Here is a 25,341-nt window from a genome sequence, read left to right as displayed (position 1 = left end):
ATTTTCAAAGGACAAAATCACATGCAAAGTTTTTACAAACCTAAAACAAAACCTTGATTGATTGAACAATTGGAAGCCAGAGGAGAAGTAAATATTAGCACATATGTGTGTGTGTGTGTGTGTGTGTGTGTGTGTGTGTGTGTGTGTGTGTGTGTGTGTGTGTGTGTGTGTGTGTGTGTAGTCTCTGTTTTCTTTCAGAGAGATTGCAGATTAAATTTTCACAAGGCAAAAAAAGAGAAAAAGATTCCATGTTTGTAAAAGCTTTTGAGAATAAGGGTGGGGTTTAAAAGTAAGCTGTAAGAGGATCACTTCTCAAAGGATACCTGCACGGACAGAAGTTAAGCCGCAAGTGCACGAACGTGTCTAACAGGTCAGCTTGTTACAGACGGACTCCCTGCACGCTTCTTCTAGAGCAGGAAGTTCGCAGCATCGGGTGAAAGTAACACCGAATAGCGTCTATCACAGATTCTTCTTTAATTCCAGCAAAGTGCTTTTTCTTATTATTATTTTATTTATTTTGAATTTTTTTGCTTGAAGCACAGCACGCATCTCTGCCTCTGATTCGGCTTCTTATTGCTGATTTTTTTCTCCTGCCCCATTAGCGGTAAATACGCCGCCTTTTGTAGGTTTGATTTGTGGTCGTTTACGTGAAATCTTCTGAGGACTCAGTCGCTGTGGGCAAAAACGATCTGCAGAAAACCCACTAAAAGTCAGCTGCTTTGACCTCTGACCTCCCCCGTTCGCCGCCTGTGATCTCAAAATTGCATCCTATGAGTGACGTTTGTTATTATTAACACGGAGGGTTTTTTCTCTCTCTCTTTTTTTTGTAACAGCAGCTGACAGCGAGCGTAACCCGACTGCTCAGCAGTCGCACAAACAGAAGCCGTAATTAGACCGACAGATCCTCCAAATACTGCGAGACGTTCCTGCAGAAGCCTCTGCACTGCTGTCTTTGTGTGTTTACACCGTCGAAAAAAACTAAAAGTGGGCCTTCTCTCTCTCTCCCACACACACACACACTGAGGCTGGGAGAGAAAATTAGGATTATAATCTCGGTAATCAGCAGTCACGCCTGAGGCGGGCAGCTGCAGAACTGCAGAGCTCCAATTTAGGCGTCGGACATTAAAAACCATTAAAACCCAAGTGAATTTCCCACTTATTGATTTTTCTGGGGCAACAATTCAACTTCAGGAAGGAGGAACAACAGAAAAAAGAAAGAAAGAAAGCCAAAAGAAAAAGCAACAGCGGGTAATGTGCTGCGAAATGTTCTTGTTTTTATTTCCAGAAAAGAAAAAAAGCCATAAAAAACACACGTTTTGATCATTTTCACTTCAAACCTGCACAGTTATCTCACACTTTTTATTCTGCAGGTAATGCGCACACACACAAAATGATGAATCATGCATGTGTTGTTTCGGGTAACCCCCCCCCCCCCCCTTCCCCTCCCCTCCCTTCATTGAAACCAATATATTCATTAAGCACAAGGTCCCCCTATAGGTCACACACCGACTGTAATCCGTTTTCACGGTGAATATGTGGTGGCCCCACGGACGATGGAGGGGTGGGGGTGTGGGAGAGGTGCCACTCAGTGGGGGCAGAGTTGGAGCTGCGGTTCAAGTGTGTGTGTGTGTGTGTAAGAGAGAGAGTGAAAGAGGAGGAAAAAGGGGGTGGGGTGGGGGGATTATTGCGTGACTGCTTGGTTTACACCGTGGTAGCAAATTACACGTGACAACAATTCACCCGGAACCAGAACCACTCTGGACCCCGAGCAGCAACAGCAACGGGGGGCGAAGCAGCTTCGCTGGTCCTCGTCATGCTCAGGTTCCTTGTCTTCCTCCTACGACATCATCCTCATCAGGGTTTAAGGAAGGAGACGAGAAGAAACGATGGAAGTGATTAAAAAAATACAGAAAAACAAAAATAATGAGAGAGAGAGGACACTTCCTCTCCTTGCAGACAACAACAACAATAATAATAATAACAATAACACAGAGGAGGGGTTTCTATGCAAAAGTTTCTTTTGCAACCTCTGATGTTTTTGTTTTGTTTTTTTGGTGTGAGTGTTGGGGGGGGGGGGCATAGGGGTGGAGGTGGTGGAGGTGATGGGGAGGTTGAGGTGAGGTGGGGGTAAATCATCCAGTTCAGCCCCTTGATTGATGATTTAATTAGCCATACAGTGGCGAACTGCAGGGAGGACAGGACGCAAAATAATGCTTTATTTACATAACCAATCAGAGCACTGCAAAGGTGGAGCTTCCTCCCTCTCTCCCTCCCTCTCTCTCTCTCTCTCTCTTTCTCTCTCTCTCTCTCTCTGTGAGTGGTGCAGAGATGGTTGACTTCTGTAATAAATGCGGGATTCATCCTGTTAAGTGGCGTCCAGAAACACACACACAGACAGAGAGGGAAAAATCACTCGAACCATCCCGGAATATTCCTCTGATATTCCTGCGCGGGCTCGTGCGGCTGTGGCGGTGTGACATCACACTCACTTTATTCCAGTTGGGGTCTTTTTTTTATTTTTTTTTAAAATAAAAACAAACAAACAGAAAAAAATGTATTGATTTCCCCCCCTGCCTTCACACACGCGCCGAGGCTGCGCGGCAAGCATCGGGGGAAACCGGCAAACATGGGACTATTTTTTTTTTCGTGTTTTATTTTCAGTTTTTTAAGTTGGATAATGCGCCGAGTTTGCGCGCAGGTGCATTGATTTAAACACACCTCCAGAAACGAACCGCAAAAAAAAGAATAAAACTTGTTCCAAAAGGATCAAAAAATAAATATGAGGGGGAAAAAAATAAAAGAATTAAGACGAGCCGAAAACAAGAAAATGATCATTTCTAACATTTTTAACTAAAAAACGAAAACATTTTTTCAGAACCCAAAAACTAATAAAATTGAGGAAAAGCTGCGTTTTCACCAAATTTACATATTTACAGCGTAAATAAAAACCGAACATCCGCCAATCTTTTGCAGCCAATTACAAAATAATAATAATAATAATAATAATTAAATACAGAACACATGTAACTGCCCCCCCCCCCCCCCCCCCCCAGCTCCAGCATCCCTCTCCTGTTTCTGCGACTTAAACCACATTACTCCTAACAACAGGCACACATTTCCACGAGCGAACACATATAAAAATGAATCATCCTTATGAGTTTTTTTTTCCTTTTGCCCCCCTCCCCCAACCACCACCACCTCACCTCCTCCACCTATCTTCTCTCTGCAACACAAACACTCAGAAGACAGGGGTTAAAAAAAGAAGTACACTCACTGTCGCCTGGTTCTTACTCCGTGTCGAAGCCCGACATAGTTGGTTTCACGCTCCAAAAAAATAAGAAGAAGAAAAAAGGGAAAAAAAGAAGACGAAGAAGAAGAGAGAGAGGGAGGGAGGGTAGAGAGAGAGAGAGAGGAGGGGAACTTGAGCCCAGAAAGATGCTCACGTTTGGCTCTCCTCAATTATCCCCTCCCGTGAAGATAGGTGGCGTGCGTTTCAGGGGGCTTCTCCTCTCTCTGTGTGTTTGCACGGCAAAGAAAAGGAGGTGGAAAGGGAAAAAAAAATGTCATTAGAAGAGGCGTAACACGTCAGTCCCTACCCAGGTTTGTTTCCTGGAGTGGGTGTAAGACATCAGTTGTAAACCTGCCCTAGCAGGAATAGCGGTCCCTCCCTCCTCCCAACTATTTCTAAGGCTTTTATTTCTAAGGCTTTATCAACACCGGTGGAACAGGACCCGCTCACCGCCGCCAAGCTCCCGCTATCAGCCCGTCCTCGCAGCTCCTCTTCCCCGCAAAAAGAAGCCTCTGGACCCTCCTTTAAAAAAAAAAAGCAAAAAAAAAAAAAAGAACAAAACAACAAAAAGAAAAACCCAAAAGAGAAAAAACAGAGCCGAGCAGGTATGTGCATCCTTACTTTTCTATCATTTCCACTCTTTTTTTCTTTTATATTCCTCCTCTCTCGCGCTCTCTCTCTTTCTCTCTCTCTCTGTCGCTCTCGCGCTGTCGCTCGCTGTCTCGCGGACAAATTGTGTCGGATATTACAACTTCCACGCGCTCGCGCCAGAGTTTGGGAGCTCCGAAACTTCGACTTACCTGCGCAGGTGGAGAAAGGTGCGCTTGGGTTTAAAAAAATTATTTATTTTATTTTCTTTAAAGGAAAAAAAATCCATCCGCTTTTTACATTTTTCCCACACACACACGCAGACACACGCCTCCCTGCGCTCTGCTCGCCGTCTCCCTCCGCGGTGTCCTGTAGAGGCGTCCTGCGGGGTTGTGACAGTCGGGGAGAAGCTGCTTTTTGTCGGGCGTCTGTCGCCGCACAGCCCCGGAGACCCGGAGAAAAAAAAGGCGATTCCGTACGGGTGTCTTTGTTTTTTTTATTCATTTATTTATTTCCTCTCGTTCTGGATCTTATTTGAACCATTTCTCCCACTCGCTCGCTCACTCAGCTCTCCACTCCAATACCCACTTTTCCCAGTAACGGCGATTTGCGCTGATAGATTCGCAGGCGAAACGCGCAATTTGGCTCTAATCGCTTCTTCTACTTTTATGTTTATGCGCCATTTGTGCCTTAAAGCTTTCTTTCCTCTCTCCTCTTTCTTCTTCTTCTTCTTTTGGCACATTTGAACAATTATCTCCCCCCCCCCCCCCCGTCCATCTGTTATTTATTAGCAGAGTTTGGATTCACTTTATTAAACCTGAAAGAGCAATTTTTGCTCAAGTGTTTATCGGGTGTTGCGTGACTTTTAAATCCCAGGGAAAGCCCTCCGTTTTTAAAAGAACAGAGTGACTGAAATGTGAGTTTGTTCTCCCTAAAAAAAAGCGCAAAAAACTAGAAAATGATTGTTTTGAAGTTTAATTAAAAGAAGTGGATTTTTTTTAAATATTTTGCTTACAACGGAGAGGAGGAGGTAGAGAGCGGGCTGTGAAACTTTCCTGATTTTAAATAAGAAGAATTCCGCTTCTCGTCCTCAGCCCTGATCTCTGAGCCGATCAGCTGAAAATCTAAATTAGACGGACACGGATCTCCCCCCCACCCTCCACCTCACCGCTCCTCTCCTCTCCTTCCTTTCCCCTATTTCTCCCATTTTTTCTTTCCTCCTCTCTCTCTTTGAAACGATCTGTCCCTCCGATCCAACACGCATTTTCAGCTTCTCGTCCGGGGCGCAAGTGGATGTGGATCACTCTCACACCCCTCCTCCTCCTCCTTCTACTACTTCACCACCACCACCACTACCTCCTCCTTCCCTTCACCCCAACTCACATTGTTGGTGCTGGTGTGTGTGTCTGTGTGTGTTTTCAGATCTCAAGCTGAAATCAAGGAATCGAGTCCATGCGAGCTGCCATCTGATCCCACACACACACTTATCAATGAAGCAGGAGATCATGGCGGATGGCCCCAGGTGTAAGAGGCGAAAACAAGCCAACCCGAGACGGAAAAACGGTAAGAGAAAAGATGACGGGACGCAAAGCTGCTGCTGTTGTTGTTGTGGTGTTAGTGATGGTGGTGGTTGTGTGTGTGTGTATGTGTGTGTGTGTGTGTGTAGTGTAGAGGTGGTGGTATCTTTGGATGTAAGCCCGCTTTCAAGGCTTCTCGCTGCGGTTCAGGGGTGTGTGTGTGTGAGTGAGAGAGAGAGAGAGAGAGTCCGCGTTCATTCGGGCTTAAAAAATAAATTATTATGACTATTTACTTTATTTAGTTTTTACGCGTGGATGTAAAGAGAGCGTTACCCCGGGAGAGAAAGTGTGCGTAAATGCGTCCTAGGATTCAGTTTCTCTGTCCTTTTTTTATTTTATTTTATTTTTTTTACTTATTTATAATTTGAAATAATAGCGGCTTTTAATTGTGGTGAAGCGAGGGGGAGGGTGGAGGGGGTGAAGATTGTCAGGAGGCTTGTGTTGAAAAAAACAAAACAAAAGAAAAGTCCAAAAATGTTAAATAGTGAGAATAAACTTGTGGATGTTGGAAAGTTTGGCGGTTGCCGGCTGCTTTCTCTTTGGGGAGAAAAAGAGAAAAGACAAGAAAAATCGGCCATGGGGGAGGACTGAGTGTCTGCCTGAGTGTAGCGGTCACTGGCTGTGGAGGAAAAAAAGTCCAGTCTTGTGACTTTGAGTTTTTAATCCACGCGCTGGCACTCCGTGACCACCACACACAAAAACACACACACACTTTCCCCCTCTATTTCTATAATAAATCCACGCTAATGGGCCTTTATATTCTTTCTTTTTCATTAGTATTTTTCGAAGTCTTTGAACGCCTCACTGTCGCTGCTTTTCCGGGACATATCTCACAGGAGGTGGCACTTGGCTTCTCTGGTTCACTTTTTTCCTTTTTTGAATTTTTTTTAAACGATTAAAAAAACAACAACAACAATAACAACTTTATTTTCCTATCAGTAAGTGAAGGCAGCACGAGAGGCTTGTATAAATAGGGTGACATGTCCGATAAATGCTGGACATTAATTGGGTCTGGACTGGGGAGCGCTGGAGGTGGAGATTTGTTGCTTTTCTTCCTCCATTTGACTGCACCACACTTTTCCCCACAAGAGGCAAATCTGCAGTGACATTTCCTGGCCCCCGTTATTCCTGATTATTCCATACAGGCTCAGAGAGAGAGTGTGTGTGTGTGTGTGTGTGTAAGTGTGTGTGATTCAGCAGGTTTTTATTTGCAGTTTTTAATTTTAAAAGAAAGGAAAGACAGAGAGAGAGAGAAAACTGTGCCCCCACAGGTTATTTATCTAGATCAGATTTCACTTATTGATCCCGCACAATCGATGGCAGACAAGCATTTTGTTCCACGCTTAAAGAGCCTCACAACAGTGGAGGAGATCTCTCACGTTCTGGATCTGCGGCAAGATGGAATAACAAGGACGGAAGAGATGTGATGGTGTGTGTGTGTGTGTGTGTGTGTGCATTTTAGCCTTGGCCACCTGTTTTGGTTAAAAAGGAAATAAAAATAATAATAATAATAATAATAATAGGAGCACAAATATCATTTTCACACCCTTAAACCTGACGGAGCTCTGGCACGGCTGCAGGGAGATTATTTTTATCTGTTGTAGGGAAAGCATGCAGCGTATTCCCGTCTTCTTCTTCTTCTTCTTTCCTTATTTTAAAAGAAAGTACATTTATTAAAAAAAAAAAGTCAAACAAGCCCTCTCTGATGACCCCCCCCCCCTACTATTCCCTTCTTCCTCCTCACTCCTCAACCCCTCACCCCCCCACCCACCCCCAACCCCCCTCCTCTGGGAATTCAGAGGCTTATTGAGGCTTGGCCACTCTCTCCTCTCTGTCCTCTTCCTGCCCGGGCTCGGGTCGCTCGGAGGGGATGGCGGTTTGTTTACGGCTCGGCTGCCACACTTAAAAACAAAACACAGATTTAAAAATGAAGAAGAAGAAGAAGGAGGAATGCTAAATATTCCAGCAGATGGATGTCGAGTTAGGCGCACTAACTGGCAAATCAGATGAATGTACACAAATGCGATATACGTTGAATTAGAGCTGGTGTCTCTGAGGCGGCGGTGCGCTAATTCTAATTTGTGTGCCACCTGTTTTGTTATGTTTTTTTTTTACTATTTTTTTAAAAATAGAAATAACACACACACACACACCCCTTCCTCCTCCTCCTCCTCTTCTTCGGTGGAGCGCTTTCTTGGAGCCCCTCTTTGACATTCTCCTCCAGATGACTGTTGGCCTTCAGGGTTGGAGTTGCTGCGCTCGCTCTCACGTCATGTGGTATTTAACAGCGCAGTTCGCCACTTATCCCTCTCCCAAAAAAAACCCGCCTCTCTTGCAGATTTCCGAGGAAAATATTTTTTATGAAAAAGCGCAGAAATGACATTTTTTTATTCTCACACGACTGTTAGAACCACCGCAGAGAGAGGGAGAAGAGAGAGAGAGGGTCTCTTCTTCCTGCTGTGAAACTCGATCTCAGCAGCGTGAAGCGTTTGAGAGTTTGGCCTTCGCCAGGTGTTGCTTGTCACATCCAGCTGTGACAGCACACACACTTACACACACACACACACACACACACACGGACACACACACACACAGACATACACACACCTGTCCTTATTTTCTTATTACTCAACCAGCATCAAAAACAAAAAAGAAACCACGAAAAGCTCGACTCTGTTTTTGCAGTTTGGACTCCCTGCACGAGGAGAGGAGGAAGGAGGAAACACACATGTTGCAGATGTTGCAGGTGCTTTTCCCGTCCTGCTTTCTTTTTTCCTTTTCTTTTTTTCTTTTTCGGTGATTCTTCGCCCTCCAAAATACTCCTATTACATAATCCGAAGCAGTCCGAATCCTGCTCTCTATCTATTGCTGACTCTTTCTCCTCAGTTGTGCGAATGTTGTCACATATTTATGAGTAAAATGGAGGAAGAAACCATCTTTTTATTCTTCTTCTATTCTGCTTGTTTTTTTTAAAGTTGTGTTTGGAGCATCTGCAGTCAAAAATTTAGGGGGGTGAGGGCGACTAAGCAAAAAGAGAAGGAAGAGGTTGGGGGTGAGGAGGAGGAGGTTTCACGGGGCGCTCGCGGACAATTGATTGTCAGCGGTAATGTGTTTCATTTACATGTTTATACCGTCAATAGTGGCGAACAAGGGGGGGTGTCCACGGCACGCCATTCACTGCTGCCATTCCCATACGGGCTGGCGATTGTTGTGCACCAGCAGACAGAGCAGGAGAAGAAAGAAAGAAAGGACAGAGAGAAAGAGTTCAGCTGTGCGTTATTTTCTTTAAGTGAAATGATGACATCAGGCAGGGACGACTCCTCCGAGCCTCCTGCCTGTCACTGCACTGCTTCGGCATCGAGAGGCCCGATATTCCTCCTGCTCGGAGCTAAATATATCTGTGAATGAGATTGCTGTGGAGGGAGGAAAAGCAAAAACATAAACAAAAATATATTCAAAGGAAAATAGAAAAGGAGGGACTTTTTATTCCTTATAAAATTCCTGTGATTGGGATTTATTTCGGAGATGCGGTGTGATGTCTGCTCCTCTTAGCGTGTGCTTTCCACCAGGAATTAAATCAGGAATGTTGCTCGGGCTGCAGCACATGCACGTTTTCTTTCTTCGACTTCTTCCTCTTTTTTTCCATGCTTTGATAAGGCAGATAAAAGCAAATAGCATGGCTTGTGGCTGTACCCCCCCCCCCCCCCCAACACACACACACATATTTTTAAAAAAGGAGGAGAGGTAGAAGCTAATGATCATCTCACCTTCATCCTAAACGCAGGACAGCAAACTTTCATCAATTCCCTCCTCCACCTTCTTTTAATTTTTATTATTATATCCCCCCCCCCCCCCCCCCACACACACACACACACACACACACACAGACACACACACACACGCACCACACACCCCAGGGGAAAAAAGGCATTTTTTTTACACTTCTTTTCTTAAAAAAACCAAAAAAACTCCTTCCTCCTCTTCTTCCTCCTTCCTCCTCGACCGCCCTGCCTACTTGTGTGGAGATATTTTTTCCGCCTGGCGGCCAGAGAACACACACTCACAGAGGCACGGCGAGCCCGGACCCCCTGACACCGCGGGTCTTTGGAATGCCTTAGGTACGATTTCACTTTCGCTCACATCAATGCTGACCTGAATGCCTTTCATATCTGATCCGCCGCGTCTCTCCTGGTAAACATCCCCCCGGGGGGAGGAGGAGGGAGGGAGGAAGAGGAGAGTAGAGAGGGGTGGGGGGGAACAAAGAAAAGGAGCTCCTCTTCTCCTCCTTCTTCTTCTCCTTCTTCTTCTCCTCCTTCTTCTCCCTCTTAATCACAATTCAGCCCCTTTCGCCGCCAGCAGCAGGGCTCGCACATTTGCATTCAGCATCAGGAAGAAAAAAAAAGGGCCTGAGATGAAAAGGGGGGCGAGAGAGAGAGAGAGAGGAGAGAAAAAAGGGAGACGAGGAAAGGGGGGAAAACTAGAGGTGGGTGGGTGGTGGGAGAGAAATAACTAGGGTGTTTGTGGTTGTTTGTTGGTTGTCCCCTGGTTACAAGCCTTTTATAGCCTCCCTTACTCCATTGCAAGGGTCCCCGGGCCCCTCCTGACAGACAGATAGTGTTACGAGATGCCCACACTATTCGTGGCCACTCACACTTAAGAAGAAGGAGGAGAAGAAGAGAGAGGTATAAAAAAAAGAAAAAGATCCTGGCTGCAACCGATTGGATTGTGCACAAAGAAGGAGATAAGAGTCGGGAGCAGGTGTCTGCACGATGCGCTTTTTTTCCCTCTGCTTCTTCTTCCTCTGTTTGGCACCAACTTCTCGGCAACTTTGCACGTGAATTCAAATAAATAAATAAAATAGTAGCCGCAGTCTTTAATTATTTATCTGTTATCGTCGGATTGCCAGAGCTGTAAAGTGTTGGATGGATGGAGAGGCGGGGGTATCATGTGATCTGGATTTCAGTTTTCCTTTCATCCCTTCCTCACCCACAACTTTCCTCTCTTTATTTTTTTTCTTTCCTCTTTCTTTTCGGTTAAGAAGAAGGATTATCGGTACACCTTCCCTCCCTCCCTACTGGCCCAAGCTGCGCAGGATTTAGGCAGATTTACTTCAGCAAACACCTTTGGACACTGGGGCTTGTTGGTGGTGGTGGTGGATGGGGGGGGTGAGAGAGAGAGAGGAATACGAGTCTGTTTGCAAAAGGGGCCTTTTGTTCGGAGAGGTTCTGGATAATGCCTTACCAGGCAGCCACGATATTAACCCGTGCGTTGGAGAAAACAGGGGTGGAGGGGTTAATGCTTTGCATGAGAGCGCTGTGACCATCCCTGCCGCCGCCTCCTCCTCTCTTGTTTTCTGGGTTTAGTTAAATAAAATTCCCATAATTTTGAAAAAATTCGACTCACATATATATATTTTTTTTCATGCAGAATGTATTTGGGCTGATGCACACTCACACAAACACGAAGCAACTGCCAAGAACGATGAAAGCGAGAGCGGTGGCCGGGATCCGTTGCCTGACTAACACTGAGGCATGAATCAGCCAATAGTGAGCCAACTCTGCCCCTCTCTGACTTGCCTTTATGCTTTTAAACCCGCTTGCAATGACACGTCAGACCAAAGAAAAGCAACTCTTTAAAAAAAAAAACTTTTTACTGTATCTGTTCCCTGAACCGCCGGTAAGGGTCGAGCTCGGTTTGCTTGGACTCTGGCAGTTTGTGGTGGTGTAAAGGCGGCGGCAGCAGTAAAGATGGAGCAAAGGTGACAGACTTCAAGGTGTTTGTGGCAGCCGGCTTGTCCCCTCCTTCCTTATTATTTTTTTTTATTCCACCACCACCATCCCTGAATTTGACAGCTCCTATCAACTCCCCCTCCACCCTCCCCCTCCTCCTCGCTCTAAAAGTTGCACTCAGATGTCTTTCTCCTGCTTCCCTGACTTTATTTCATGCCTCCATGCGTGTTTTCTTCCACCTCTTGTTTTTTCTCTCTCATTTTTTGGGGGGGACATTAAAAAAAAAAGCAAACACAGAAATTGAAACTTCACTGGTCCGGCAAATAATTGCATGCATTTGGACTTTTCATTTACACTCTTTACCCTAAGCCCAGGCATGTTTTATGCATCGCGTAGGAAAGATGGTAGGAGGAGGGAGGGAAAAAACATGCATTTTCTCATTTTTTTCCCTTAAAAAAAATATCATGCCTCATTTGAGTCTTTCTCAAGTGAAGATGCAAAGTCTTTATTTGGCCCATCCGTTCCATCTCGTTCCTGCTGTTTGCACTTATTCAGTCGTTGCATTTTCTACGCCTGTGATTTTTCTGTTTTTTCTTTTTTTAAAAATGCTTTTCGACATTCTTTCCACGACTTTTTTCCCATTTGCGAGGGAGTCTGGGCGCGACAGGCGACAGGTTGCTGAGCAGGTGTAAACTAACGTTCAGATTTCATAATTACACAGGAAGGAGGGGGGGGGGGTGCGAGGAGAGGCAAAAAACAGAAAAAAAAGAAGACGAAGAGAAAGAAAGAAAGGAGAGACAACTTAAAAAACACTGACTTCCTTTTTTCTAACAGCGCCGTCTGTGTGCACGGCAACTCTTCTAAAATGTCCCGTTTCTCTGCACATTCATCACGACTACTGCGGCTCAGAGTCCCCCCCCACACACACACCACAAATATCGATCATAATGGGGGGGAGGCGAGGCGTCAGCTCCGATTATGAAGCGCTTTTAACAAACAAGATTGAGTCTTAATAGAGCAACAAAGAATCAAATATAGATTTAATCAAAAGAGCAAACACCTCACAGCTGCTTTGAGCTCGTGTGCTAGCACGCGTGCGTGACTTATCGCTGCTGCTGTCAAGTGTAAAGCAGGGCACAGCTTCATGAAATAATCTATTAAAATAATTTTTTCCCCATTTCTTCTTCTTCTCTCCCCGTTTTTTTTATTTGGCGGCAGCTGCTTCAGAGATGACACCTTTGTGCAAACAAGTGTTGAAAGGAGCCTCCAGTTTTTCTGCTCTGATGTCGGCGCTGCTGATCTGCAAGCGCCTGCTCGCTGCCACATGTACACACACTCTCTCACACACACACACATTTAGTAGGAAACACACACACACACACTCTTTGATGTATGTTTGATTGTCGGGTGGAAGAGCTCTTCTGGCAAGGTCACGGCCGCGTGGAACAATCAATAACAGATCGGCAGATTAAGGCACGGTGACATCTGGAAATCTAGGTCCCTTTTTCCGCGCTCGCCTTCGCGCTTCCATCCCACCTTTAATTCTGGATAATAGAACATGCTATTTGATCAGGGGGCTCGCTTTCTTACCATAGTTTATTATTCAGAAGGTGTCCCGCTTCTCTGCCACCTAAGTGCGCCCCTCTTGTTACCTTTTCCTCTTTTTTCTTTCCTTCTAACGAGGACTTGCTGTCCGCTTCTCTTTGTGCTCCGGTCTCCCCCCCTCCCAGCTCCAATCCCGTCTTGCGTGGAAGTAAATTCAGATGTGTTATCTCAATTTAATTGCACCAGATTGCCAAGTGAGATTAGGACAAAATTAGGTCATTTTGCGGTTGCACAAATTTCACTCACTTTCATCTCGCTGTTGATCAAGCACCTTCTTAACCGGAGGTTGCAGCGCAAAGAGGGAGATGGTCAGAAATTGCCCCGACCTCCTTGTTATTCAGACGTTCATTTAACCTTTTGGCACGAAGGAGAGCTGGAACACGGACAGGGAGCGCACCCTCCCCACCCCTTTTAAATGTCATCTGTGGTGCAGGCAGTGGACTCTGAGAGGTGAATCCACGTGTTAATGGGTTCTGACTGGAGAGGGAGCCCCCTCCCCTGAACGCCTCATGTCCCGTCGCTGTCAAACACGAATGTCAAACAAACACCTCCTCAGGTAGAGGGGGGATAATCACACCGACAGGCCTGTCCTCAGCCTTTCTGACACGCAGGAAGAACAGGATGGGGGGGTCTGCAACAGAAAAAAGCTTTTTCTGGCAAGAGCGCAGGTCAAGGTTTTTCGGCAAGGTGGTCTGGCAAAGAGTTCGTGGGTTTGAGTGTAAAATACATGACGGTAAATTAAGGACTTTTGGAGCTGGAGGCTTAGGTTTGACAGGGTCGAACTTTTTGTGGTTGTGGTTGCAGTTTTGGTTTTCAGGAGTCAGAGCACGATTCTGGTTTTGGATTGGAAAAAGCTCTGAGGCTGAATTATTATCGACCTTTAGAAGTCATGATGAGGTGATAAACCCAAGGTTTGTGTGGTTGTAGCTGCTGCTTGCTTTTGAGGTCTTGAGAAATCCGATGAGACCTTTTGGCTATGGCATGCTGTTCACGCTGGATTGTTGGGACGAAAGGGTATTTCCTGACCTAGAAACCTTGCGGGAGACAACTTAGATCTGGTCCGATATGAAGACTCGAGTTCATACTTGGCCTTGTGACTCAGTCTAAGACACAGCCTGGTCTTTGGTTGAGTCAACATTTTATCGCTTGATAGCCTGGGGATGTTTTTGCACATCGCTGAGGGTTTATTCTTTGGGGTTTTCAAAAATCTTACGAATTCCGTAGGGGGTAGCTATCAAGTCAAGGGTTCACCTCTTCTCTTCTGTGTTTTCCCTTCTCATTTTTGGTTGGAAAACCTTCAGGTTAGACTTGTGTTGCACTATCAAGTCATTAGATCGGTGCCTAAACTCTAAACATGAACAACCAGGGGGAATCTAACTCTCCTTTTTGCTCCTCGCCCCACCTTTGTGTCGCCCAACCAGTCCATTTCCCCTTACCTCTACTTCCATCCATCCCAGTCAGTCATCTAATCAGTCAGCCGTCTCTAATTACTTCTCCCCCACCCAAGGGAAGCTACTTCCTTATCGCCTGGCCGTCTTGCTCCGGCATTCCTGAGATAAATTCTCCACCACTTTGTTATTCTTACTACTTAGGGGTATTGGAATTAGCATGGCCATCAAAGCAGACCTTGTACTCTGCCTTTTTTCTCACACACCCCCTCACGACCTTATCTGTGGTCATACATTACAGTCGGGCATGGGGGGGAGGCGTGCCCACAGGCCGCAGAGGTGAATAACGGACAGAGGTATCGAGCCGACTTCAAAGACGTGTGGGATGATGAAGCGATGCAAATGTGCAGCTTGTGGCCTTTGTAGCCATGCAGGTACTCGAGGGCTGCGTGGTAAAGGATTAGTCAAATTGCACTCGGCGGTCCAGGTATTGCATGTGTCCTTTCATATTTCCATGTTTGTATTTATAGAAAACGGCACACTAAAGGGCTTCCTGCGCTGCCAGAAAGCTGTCATTTACGCACCGAGCCAGTTTCACAACCTCACCAGCTCCTTCATACCTGTTAAAACCTCCACTTGGCAATCTCAAGCATCCTGGGGTAAATAATCAGTGCTCCATTCATCCCCACAAACCCCACTTTCTTTTTTTTTTGCTACCGCTTCTTTCTTTTTTTTTGCAGATGTACGGGTTCGCCCTCGCTTCCTTCCTTCCTTCCGCTCCTCGCCGTATGTTACCCAACATGGTTTATACCTCAACAGCAAGCAGACGCCGCCTTATAAACTGGCAATCACAGTATCCCTAATGTTATTACTTTTCATAATTAGTTACAGCAACACTCATTCCACGACTGGCGGAAAGGAGTATTCCTTAGTAATTAAGGTAATGAAATATTCATTTATGCTACCTTTTCAGCGGTCTCACAAATGAGCCAGCCATGCTTAATGTCCGCCCTGCCTCTGATTTTATTATGATGGCAGACTGGCACATCTGCAATTAGTACTCGCGCTGACAGTTAGCGTTTCAGTTAGCGGCACTAAGCAGAGGGAGGCGAGGTGAGGTAGCGAAGGGTGGGTTGGGTGCACCCCGGTGCGATTACACGCCCCTCTGCCACCCTACCTACCCCCCCTCCACAGCTTGCAGCCTTTACTCCACTTGTCTTTTTTTCTTTTGCCCCCCTTTTCTGCTTTTTTCCTGTTACCTTTTTCTCCTCCCCGACGGAGAGGTTACCTTTTCCCAACGGTGCAAAATTGACTTGACATAACTGTTCATCAGTTTCAGTCCTCCCCGCTGCTGTCACCGCCACCACCGCCGCCCTCTCTCTCCCCTAGCTCACCCCAAGGTAGTTTGCATCAAATCAGGCCCAGTCAAGCTTCAAGTGGAAATTGGCAGGCCAGAACCTGACAGTGGAGGAGAAAACGAAGGAAGGGAGGGAGGAAAGAAGCAGGCAAATCACGGCACACAAGGAGAGACCTGAACTACATCCAAGATGGTGATCGGGAGGTCAAGCTTTGGGGTTAAGTGCTAATAAGTCAGCTCGGAATCAAATCTTATTAGCGAGAATATAGCTAACAGTTTGGATATTTACTGGGCCAGATTGCCACATTTCTTCTTGCTTGGAACCACTGACACGAGCAGTTTTCCCACCGGCTCGGAGCCACGACGTAGCGAAAAACATAAATTTTAAGGAAAGTATGAATATTAATTACCAGCTGGGAGAAAAAGGAAGTCAGAGGAGTTTTTATTTTGCATATTTTTAAAGGGGTGGTGGCCATCTTCTTAAAGAGGGGCCACAAACATGCATCCATATTTGCATATTTTTGGACACATGTATTTATACGCCACCCATCTGTGCATGCTCACTGGCATGCACATGTTTTCCCCTCCTCCTGATCCTCGCTGTGGCCCGCAGTGGGACATTTAGTGATGAAACTTTTAGCGACTCTTCGCATTTGCTCCAGTTCTGTCGCAGCCACGTCACACGAAGCTCAAACCCCTCCTCGCCTCCCTCCTCACAGCTGCTATATATTCTTATTAAGCGAGAGAGGTGAGTGCTCTTTTTCTCTTTTCTTGTTGTTTTTTTCTTGCCCCTTTAATGGCCTCTGAGGATTTTTGACGCTCCTTCTTCACTCTTGCGTCGCCCCATCACACCTTCTCCCTCTTTATCTTCATCTACTTGCGTCATCCTGGCTCCTTCCTCGCTCCTTCCTCGCCACTTTCTCCTTTTCTCCCACCTTCTATCTTAATCTCCCCCCCCCGCCTCCCTAGCCTAACCCTCATATTTTCGCCCTTTCTCTCATTCCCATTCCCTGCCTCCCTGTCCTCGGCTTTGCATGTGCCTCCGATGGGCTGATGGGCTGTTGCGACAGGGCAGCATTGAGGTAAAACGGTGTGACGGCAGAGTTTTGTTAAGCCGAGAACAAAGGCCTCGGAGATGCCGGGGCCAAGCCATTGTCCCCCCCCCCCGTCCCCATATTGGCCTTGCCACAGTTTTGCAAGATTTAATGCTCTGTTTACCTCCAGCCAATCACCACTAATATTCAAAGAGGAGCTTCTTCCTTTAAGATAGATCCCTCAAAAAAGAGAAAGACCTGCGGGTTTGCTTGTAGAGGAGTGTAACGCAGGGTATTCATCGAAAATCATAAAAGGAAGTTGTATTCAAATCAAACTGTCAACCTTGGGCCTGCAGTTGTACGGAAGTAGTGGCATGCTCCTTATATACATCTCAAACTTCCTGCGAATCCCATAAATCTTTAAAATAACACCAAATGCTTTTTGCAAACAGCGAGACTGACGGTGACTGTGAGAGAGATAGGGAACAAGTGTATGTGTGTGTGTCACACAGAGGGAACGTGTGTGTGTGTGTGTGTGTGTGTGTCTGGTCCGTTGGAGTTACCCTGCATGGTCTTTGGGCAAACTGAAAGCAGTGCTCAGTGGGATTAGAGAATGAGTGTTGCTGGGGGTGGCGGAGGGTGGGTGGAAGGGGGGCAGAACACAAGAGGATTATGGGAGGTTTTTTTTTTCCCTGTGCTATAGCAGCAATCTGCTAAAGAGAGAAAACAACTGCTTCCTAAAGGGCGCGTACAAAAAAAATCCTAGATCCTGATCGCTCCTGATAGCAAATCATTTCCCAAAAATGTAACCTGGGAAGCTGGGAGTTTTAAAGAAAGGTGCTTAATTTGCACGGAGTGCATGAATAAATAAATCTACAAGTTAAAATACAAAAATATATATATAAATTTATCACATTTTTCCTCTAGCAGGTCTCCGTCTTCTGTCTACACCTGCATCACTCTACAGGAAAAAGTGTTTATCTACCTTTGATGAGAGGGCGTACTCATTAATGGCTTCCCTCTCAATTTGGCTGGCGGATGTAGATAGCAGACAGAAAATAGTTCCTGCATGCTAAAAGCTACTGCTCACACAATGTTTGTGGATTTTTTGAATAACCTGGTCATGAAAAGCTACTTTCAGCTGCTTCCTCCTCTTTGATCCGGCTTCTGACACAACCCTGAAAGGATTAGTGTCTTCTGCTGGAATCAAACCAGTGACCTCATGAAGGACCTGGTCCTTCATGAGGTCCTTTTAGCGCCATTTTACTCAAATTATTCACTCCAAAACTGTGCAACTCACACCAGAAACACCTGCAACACCTAAATTTGACCTTTGTGGCTCAGGGTAAAAAAGTCGCACCTCCAAGCTTACACAAGCATTTTAAGGATTTACTCCGCAATGTGGCACGTTTGCTTTATTTATTTATTTTCGCTTCAAGTGACTCAGACATTAAAATCAAAGTTTCCGCGAACAAGGGGCCGTAAACGCAGTCGAAAGCGCCGTCATCGAACCCAATGATATTTTCATGAGCGCATAAAGATTATGAGTCCATTTTGGTCGCACCCCATCTGTGCTTTCATTTGCGTCTATATGCCGAGCAGTTAAAGGGGGGAGGCAGAGTTAAGACGCGCCGGTGACTTTCACTCGGTTAGATAGTTTGTTAAGGTCAAACGAGATGGTTTAATCCACATGCCCTTCCTCCTTCTCCTCGAAAAGCCTTAAAACCTCGGGATGATTGACAAGCAAGGGAGTTGATGGCAGTTGTTCCGAGGTGGTGGTGGTGGGGAAGAAAGTAAATAAGACACTTCCTGCCAAATCCTCCCCATACTGCGGCGGCGATTAACGAGTTAACTAAATGAAACAATTTGTCAACAGACGAGTCTATCCAAACCCCCTTTTTTTCCACTGCTGGTTTTTGCCTTTTTTTGCCCCCCCGCCTCCCTCCCCGCAAAACAATTACAAAATTACAGTAGATAAAAACTGAACGTCGCTCCGTATTTATGCAATCAACATAACGAAGAAACAAAACAATTTAATGTGGAAAAATCATCATTCATCTGCATTATAATTGCTTCTCTTTCACATCTACGGGGATGGTTAATTAAAATTGTGATTAAATGCGCCTGCACTGCCTAAGATGTCTTCCCCCTAAACAGGTGCTACAGAATTTAAAAGTAAAGAGAGAAAGCTAATTAGCATTGGAAATTGAGAAATTGCCTGCAAGAATCGGTGTTAATTTCAGTCACTGATGAGGTAATTTATAAAGGGGGAGCACCAAGGAGAGGCTGAGATTGCAACATGGACTCCCCCACCCCACTGCACCTCACCCCAACCCCTCCATCCACATAACTGGTTTCCCAGCATGCAGGTGAAGCTGTTTGCAAAACATCGAAGCCGCTTGGTATTCTGTCTTAGTTACCGCCGCTTTAGGAGTAAAGGCAAACACATATTTTCTTTCCAAGAGGTTAAAAAAGGGAGTCAGGAGAATCGTTTCCAAGCAGTAAGATAAGAGGGGGGTTGAGGAAGTAGGAAGGAGAGGTTGCATCCTAAATCTGCCTAGAAGTTTTTTGGTTGTAGCAGCGCTCAAATGGTGGTTGTAAATCTTTCAATCCAAGTCAGGGAAAACACGACATCGAAGCTGCGGTGCTGTGGGTTTTTTTTCCCTGCTCGGGCTTTGTTGGCCGACGTCCTTCGTCCCACTCAGAGTTTCCAGAAACTTCACAGATACCGCTGATCTCGAGTTCTCGTTGTACGCTCTCCACCCCTCCCAACACTAGTAATTACCTGTCATTGTCCATCATTATAGTTGGCCTTGGAGAAATGTCAGGCCTGGAACGAGACCGAGCCAAGCTGTTCCAGCGTGTTCTGAACTTGGCCGCAACCGGGTCACATCTCCCGTTTCTGAACTCGCCCCGTTGACCTATCTGTCTCATTTATCTGCTTTATCTGTCTCTCTTGAAACGTGTCAGAGTTTGCATAAGTTTATATGCTTCTGTCAGTGGCTCTTCTTTGACAAAGACAGGCCTTGCTCCCGAATAAAAAAAAATTCTTCTTTGATGCTTGACCTTTTCTGATTTGTCACCAGCAGTGGTTTTTGGAGCAAAAAAAAACTTCAGTGGCATCAGCAGCTAAAGTTTTCACAGAAATTGCCGTTTTTGAACCGAGAAAGGGGGTTGGACAGGTGGGAGGAAGGGGGTGAGCTAGCAGGCCGGAGATCATTAGGCTTCCACAGCAGTGGAGCTGAAGCATCAGCCAGCGCAAGGTTTAAAGAAAAAAAAAACTAGGAAAGCCAATTTGCTGAGACATACTCTGTCGACCTTTCATCATAACTGGAGCCTTTTTCTTTTAGATTAAGTCCAGTGAGCAGAACCCAGCCGCCTGTCAGCCCGTTAAGCCCCCCTCCTCCTCTTCCTCCTCTTCACTTTTTAACAATCGCCTCTCTCACTCAGCCTCAAAGCTCCCCTAACTTTCCACAGCTGCTATGTGACAAATCATCTACTTTATACCCCTCTTACCCCCTGCTTTTGACACCAGAGATGCTTGTTGCAGCATCCACTGGAGTTCTCTCATCCTAAAACATGAGGTGTCTAGTGTTAAAGCCTCACAGTGGTTGTAATTTGTTCAAACATACTGAAAATGTCAGGATGAATTTGTGGGGGAATATTTATGTATATAATTCAGAACAGTGATTCCAAAGCATGGACACCAGTATTCCTCATGGACTCATGGAGTATGTGGACAGATTGGTTTTAATTACAAGAACTGACTGGTCCTGAACAAGTTTAAGCTGTAATATAACAGACCTGCAACAGAAACAGACTAAATGCATATGTGATTAAAGTTAAAAATAATGATGATACTTGAAATAGCTCTGTACAAGTATGGCTATAATTGTTAGTTAATAGTAATGAAAACTTTTTGCTAGAAATATGGAAAAGCCATTGTAATTGTTATGTAACAGTTTAGATCAGCTAATAAAATTGTAAACTATAGATACTCAATAAACTATTAGTTAAAATGGTATATAAAATATTGGATTTACTGGCTAAAAGTGGAAATGGATTGCTAAAACTTCAGATTAACACACTGAAATCGGTCAAACTAGCTATCAGTATTGCTATTGTTAGCTAACAATGTAAATAAACGAACAAAATTGTTAAAATGATAGCAGGTGAATAGTTAGCAAAACCTTTTACTTTAAACTAACTTGGTCCTAAACTGATAATAGCTAAAAATATATGGATGAACAAGATTGCTCCTAAGTTGAAATACCTCAAACTAAAATGAAATGTTGGTAATTATTAGTTAAAAATTTAGCTAACAGTTGAAGTTAGCTAAAGCTACAAATTAGCATTTTTTAGTTAGGTAGAAATATAGCTAAAGGAACATATCAAAGTATGTATCATGTATTAGAGCTAAAATTGGTCGGTAAACATAATATATAGCAGTTAAATGGATTAGGCTTTGAAGTCAGTAAGCGATTTTCCTAAACATAAGTGCTAAATGATGCTACGTAAAAGTAGTCCAGATAAATTTTCAAATTAGTTTCTGAATATCTGACAGGCCTCTGACGTTACATCTCGTGAAATAAAGTTGGGCACCGCTCATTTAGAAGCCGTTTTGACCTTTTCCATGTGGTGCACTGGGCAAAAAAATTATCCTAGGTTTGATATTTTCAAGCCTTTGAGGCAGCTTTATGGTGAAACAAAGAAAAGGAAAAGCTGGAGTACATGTCTTACAAGTATATTCCAAAACAGGAATAAGAACGTGAAGGAATTTGCTGAAACTGTTCCATGGACATCACCCATAGCAGAACTCCTTCATGATTATTTTATGACACCCCCCCCCCCCCCCCCCCCCCACCTCTCCTTCCTCTACATCCTTGTCCATCTTCTTCCTCGTCTTCCTTTCCCCCCCCTTTGAGTCACTTCGCTGAACAGGTCAGGCAGTAAGTGACAAGGTATTTCGTCGTTTTGTGAACCTTTGCCAGACTGATTGTTCAGTGCAAGTGTAGTGTAACTGAGCCGCTTGTAGCTTGCTGGAGTGTGGAAAATAAGATCGAGGACTGATTTTTTTTCTTTCTCCCACTACCTCCCTCCTTTCTCCCTCCCTTTCTGTCTCCGTCTTGGTTTTACAACAATGTAAGATAGTAAAATAGATATCCAGTGGCTCAGTGAGCGCTCGCTCCCGTGCTCCGACGTTGCTGTCGCTCTTCATACATTTCCGTTCCACCTGACAGCCCACTGTATTGCTCCAACATTTACACTTGCACCGGTTTGACCCGTGACCACTTGTAGTTGCCTATTATGCTATTACCGGCCAGGCGGTAGCCATACTGACTCCTCTGTTTTCACCGGGGTTAGGCATGAGAGCCGTCCCTGTAGTGTCAGAACGGGTCAGAAACTGTTGTCAACATGTTTCTGCACCAATGAGAAGGGGCCAAATTCCACTTGTGTTTCTTGTTCCCTGAAACCAGTTTGTTTTATGGACTACATGAGGAAATCCCTGTAGATACACTTGTAAGAGTAAAAAAAATCCACTTTCATTGAGTATTATTTAATAAGGATCTTTGATTTAAGGGATATTCTTTAACTTTGTGAGGTCTTTTCCATGGTTTCAATCCATCTAGCCTCTTTGTGAAAAAATACTTGTATAATCTTACAGCTTCCAAGTTTATGCATCATTTGTTTCAAGATAACCTGTGCTATCAGAATATATGTACTATAGCAATGTCACGTGAATGTATAGAAAGTTTTGTGTCTATAAAGAAAAAAGAAAAAAAATTGATTTCTACAAGTTCCTAGCTCATGGCGCTAGGTTAAAGGGGTTGATTTCTCGAGGAAAGATCCTTAAATATTCTCACTATACTGGTGCTCTTTTGCTTTTTCATCCTCTCATGTGCTAAAACATGATTTGCAAGGCTCACTTTTGCTGCTGCTACTCTTATAGGTGACCATCTCGAGTAATAAATCCCCAATCCTTGGCTGAGTTAGTGTCTCGCCTTCATAACCAGCTACTCAGTGCCACAAAAGAGTATTTATCTTACAGGCGATGGGGTAAACCTCCTGTGTGTAGTACTGCAAACTCTCTGTTTATTGCTCGAGGCGCAGTTGAAAGAAGAAGGTGTATTTATCAAAGAAAATCATCCTGTAGCTTGTAACTGTCTTCCTTTGTGATTAACGTTTTAAAGAAGATCTGAAGCGGCCATTTTTTCCCTCCCTTCAGCTGAAAATGAAATTTATGCTTTTATATGGCTTTTAACGGAGGATAGGATGTGATGTTAGTGTTGATGTAGTGGTGGCAGAATTGCAGTTTATAAAAGGGGTGAAAGGGATTTTCTACAACTTCAAAAACAAGCCAGAGGAGGAACAAGAGGAAAAGCCTCCCTAAAACCCCTCCGGGAGAGACTCACACAACGACACCAGGGGGGAGAAAACAATCGCTAATATTAGGAGGAGAGGTGGCAGGGGGGGAAGGAGGTGAAGACACTCTCTCACACACACACAAAAAAAAAAGAAAACCTAGAGTTTGTTTATGTGCACATAATGCGAGTCTGTGCGCCCGGTGAAGCGCCGCAAATGGGAGAAGTATGCGTGGGTTTCTCAGGTAACAGGATTACGTGGGCACATAATTGATCCATTTGGGGGAAAAATGACAGGGCTCTAAAGAGGCCTCGGCTTTGGAAATGGAGTTTATGAAACAGGCATTCGTAAATTCAAAGGAATCAATATGTCAATTTTATTACATCTCCGGGCCAGATGGGCATTAAAGGCACAGCTCATCCCTCTGCTTTTCAACCTCTCTCTCTCTGTTCTGTCATCTCATTCGCGGGGTCTCTTTATCTCTGTCTTTCTTTCTCTTTTTTTTCATTTTCTGCTGCTTCTTTCGCTCTCCGATTCCTCCCGTTGTTTTCTTTTTTTTCTTACTATCTGCAAATGTTTGACAAAGGTTTATTGCCTCCCTCCTCTCCCCTCAGCGTTTTACTGTTTCTTTGTCAGCCTCACTGTGTTAGTTGGACTAAGCCGACCAATTCTGAACACATTTACAAAAGGAAGGCAGCCACCCTAATGTTTTCAGGTCATTCATGGGAAGCCCTCCTTACAAACAGGAAAACAGCCATTTTCCCCTTTATTATCACATTTATTGTTGGCAAAACTATACATTGAATAGTGGTTGTGCTTGACTCAAAATAGCAGGAAAAAAATGGATTAATCTACCGCCAGGTTGAGAGCTAACAAATTTGGGGTAATATTTCGGTTTGGTTGCATTTTAACCACATGCTAAACAAGCCTTGTTTCACAAACTAGAATATGTTACCTCTCAGATTAAAATCTGGCCTTGCAAGTTTCCGTCTGGGTAGGTCAACCGGGTGCAGATTCCATATAAAGAGATCTTTTAGAGATGGCATAATGAAACTGGTGATTTTTATTGTTTGTTGCAAATAAAGGGTTTTGAGCTTTGTTGTGTTCGAGCCAAAGGTTTCTTTAAGGTGTTCTGTAAACTAGTCTCACTTAGGTTCATTCAGTGAGGGCTGTCGTCAATTGGCCTTGATTCTGAAATGATCAATAAAAGTATATTTACATCTTAAAACTGTCCAGCAACTAAGAGCTGTTACATTTAGAGGTTTGATTGACCTAACAAGTGTTTTTGGGGTTATTTCTGGGGTATTTTGGTGACTGGATAAATCTGCTGAAGTTACAGGGCTGGCTAATTTTACTACTTTAATGCGCAGGCTAAGCTAGACTCCTGTACTGGAGTTCTAGGGTAAAAAACAATGCAAATCTAATCTCTAACATGCTGCCAACAACCTGGTGGAGGTTAAAGATACCTGCTAATTAGCTGACGATGCTTTCTGGCTTATGTCATGGATGCAAAAAGAGGGCAGGCAGTCTCCACAACACATTTTATAAGTTTTTTTTCCCATTTCCATTTGGGTATGTCAAAGATATCATACAAGATATAAACATTACTTGGACAAGGAAAAAGATTATGGTCAGGGTTAGGGTTAAAGTTTCACGTTACAAAGGAAAAGACAAAAAATGCTTTAGTTAAATGTAACTGTTCATGACAATACGAAAAGCTATTGTGTAGGCAGGTTCCAACCCCTTTAATATCCACTTGGTTCGTGATGAACTACTTAGGGGTAGGGTTATGTTGTTACCTTCCAAATGAAGTCTCTTCATTTGGAAGATAAAAAGCAAGGTAATGACGTGTTACTCATACGTCATTTCATGATACCAGACTGATGTGCAGGCAAGTTTTTAAAAGTTTACAGGTTCCAAACTCATTATTGGTTTTGCTCATCCTTCGAATGTATGACACAAGTCTCCCGCCCCCTCTCGCTGTCTTCTTATCGTCTCACTTCTGTCGGTCGTCCCTCTTGTTATCTTTCTGTCTCTTCCTCCCTAATTCCTTAACTCTCTCTCTCGTGATCTTTTGCTACATTATCAAGGTCTCCCTCTCTCGCCGATTCTCTTTCTGTGAGTCGAAGGTCCTCAGTGCCCATTTTGTGGGCCAGATTTTGTATGCCTCCATACATGCGTGTGGAAGAGGAAGCTGAATGCAAGCATGTGGGTCTCCGAGGTATCAAATAACCCTGCCCAGGCAAATGCATCAGCTGAAATATGCTCATCAATGCAGCTGTTGACTCAACACTATTATTCTCAGGAAAAAAATCTGCGAGAACAATAAACAGTTTTAAAGCTTGGCCAATAGTCGAGCTCTTAAAAGGCAAAAAAGAAAAGGATAGAGAGTGGGTGGGTGGGTTGGGGAG

The 25,341-nt window shown here is 44.5% G+C and overlaps 1 protein-coding gene and 1 long non-coding RNA gene across 7 annotated transcripts in view; one reads left to right on the top strand and one right to left on the bottom strand.

The window, feature by feature from the left end:
• Window positions 1-1,259: 1,259 nt before the first annotated feature.
• On the bottom strand, window positions 1,260-3,862 carry LOC113016068 (uncharacterized). The gene is made up of 3 exons (XR_003271193.1): window positions 3,740-3,862; window positions 3,275-3,513; window positions 1,260-1,850 (listed from the first exon to the last, which is right to left on the bottom strand). It is a non-coding gene; the product is annotated as an uncharacterized LOC113016068 (long non-coding RNA).
• A 5-nt stretch (window positions 3,863-3,867) lies between these two features.
• The window catches only part of zeb2b (zinc finger E-box binding homeobox 2b), a 98,505-nt gene continuing 77,031 nt past the window's right edge, over window positions 3,868-25,341 (top strand). For 4 of the 6 annotated variants that reach the window (XM_026158578.1, XM_026158576.1, XM_026158577.1 and 1 more), the window contains exons 1-2: window positions 3,868-3,894; window positions 5,300-5,440. In XM_026158578.1, the coding sequence (XP_026014363.1) occupies window positions 5,368-5,440 (73 nt within the window). In that variant the 5' untranslated portion in view covers window positions 3,868-3,894; window positions 5,300-5,367. Of the gene's footprint in view, window positions 3,895-3,973; window positions 4,108-4,165; window positions 4,353-5,299; window positions 5,441-25,341 lie in introns of those variants that run through there. The other 2 variants (XM_026158574.1, XM_026158575.1) reach the window with 2 other exon arrangements.

Source organism: Astatotilapia calliptera, chromosome 23 (assembly GCF_900246225.1).
Source record: "Astatotilapia calliptera chromosome 23, fAstCal1.2, whole genome shotgun sequence".
NCBI classification, from domain to species: Eukaryota; Metazoa; Chordata; class Actinopteri; order Cichliformes; family Cichlidae; genus Astatotilapia; species Astatotilapia calliptera.
This window is presented reverse-complemented; position numbering and strand designations above follow the sequence as displayed.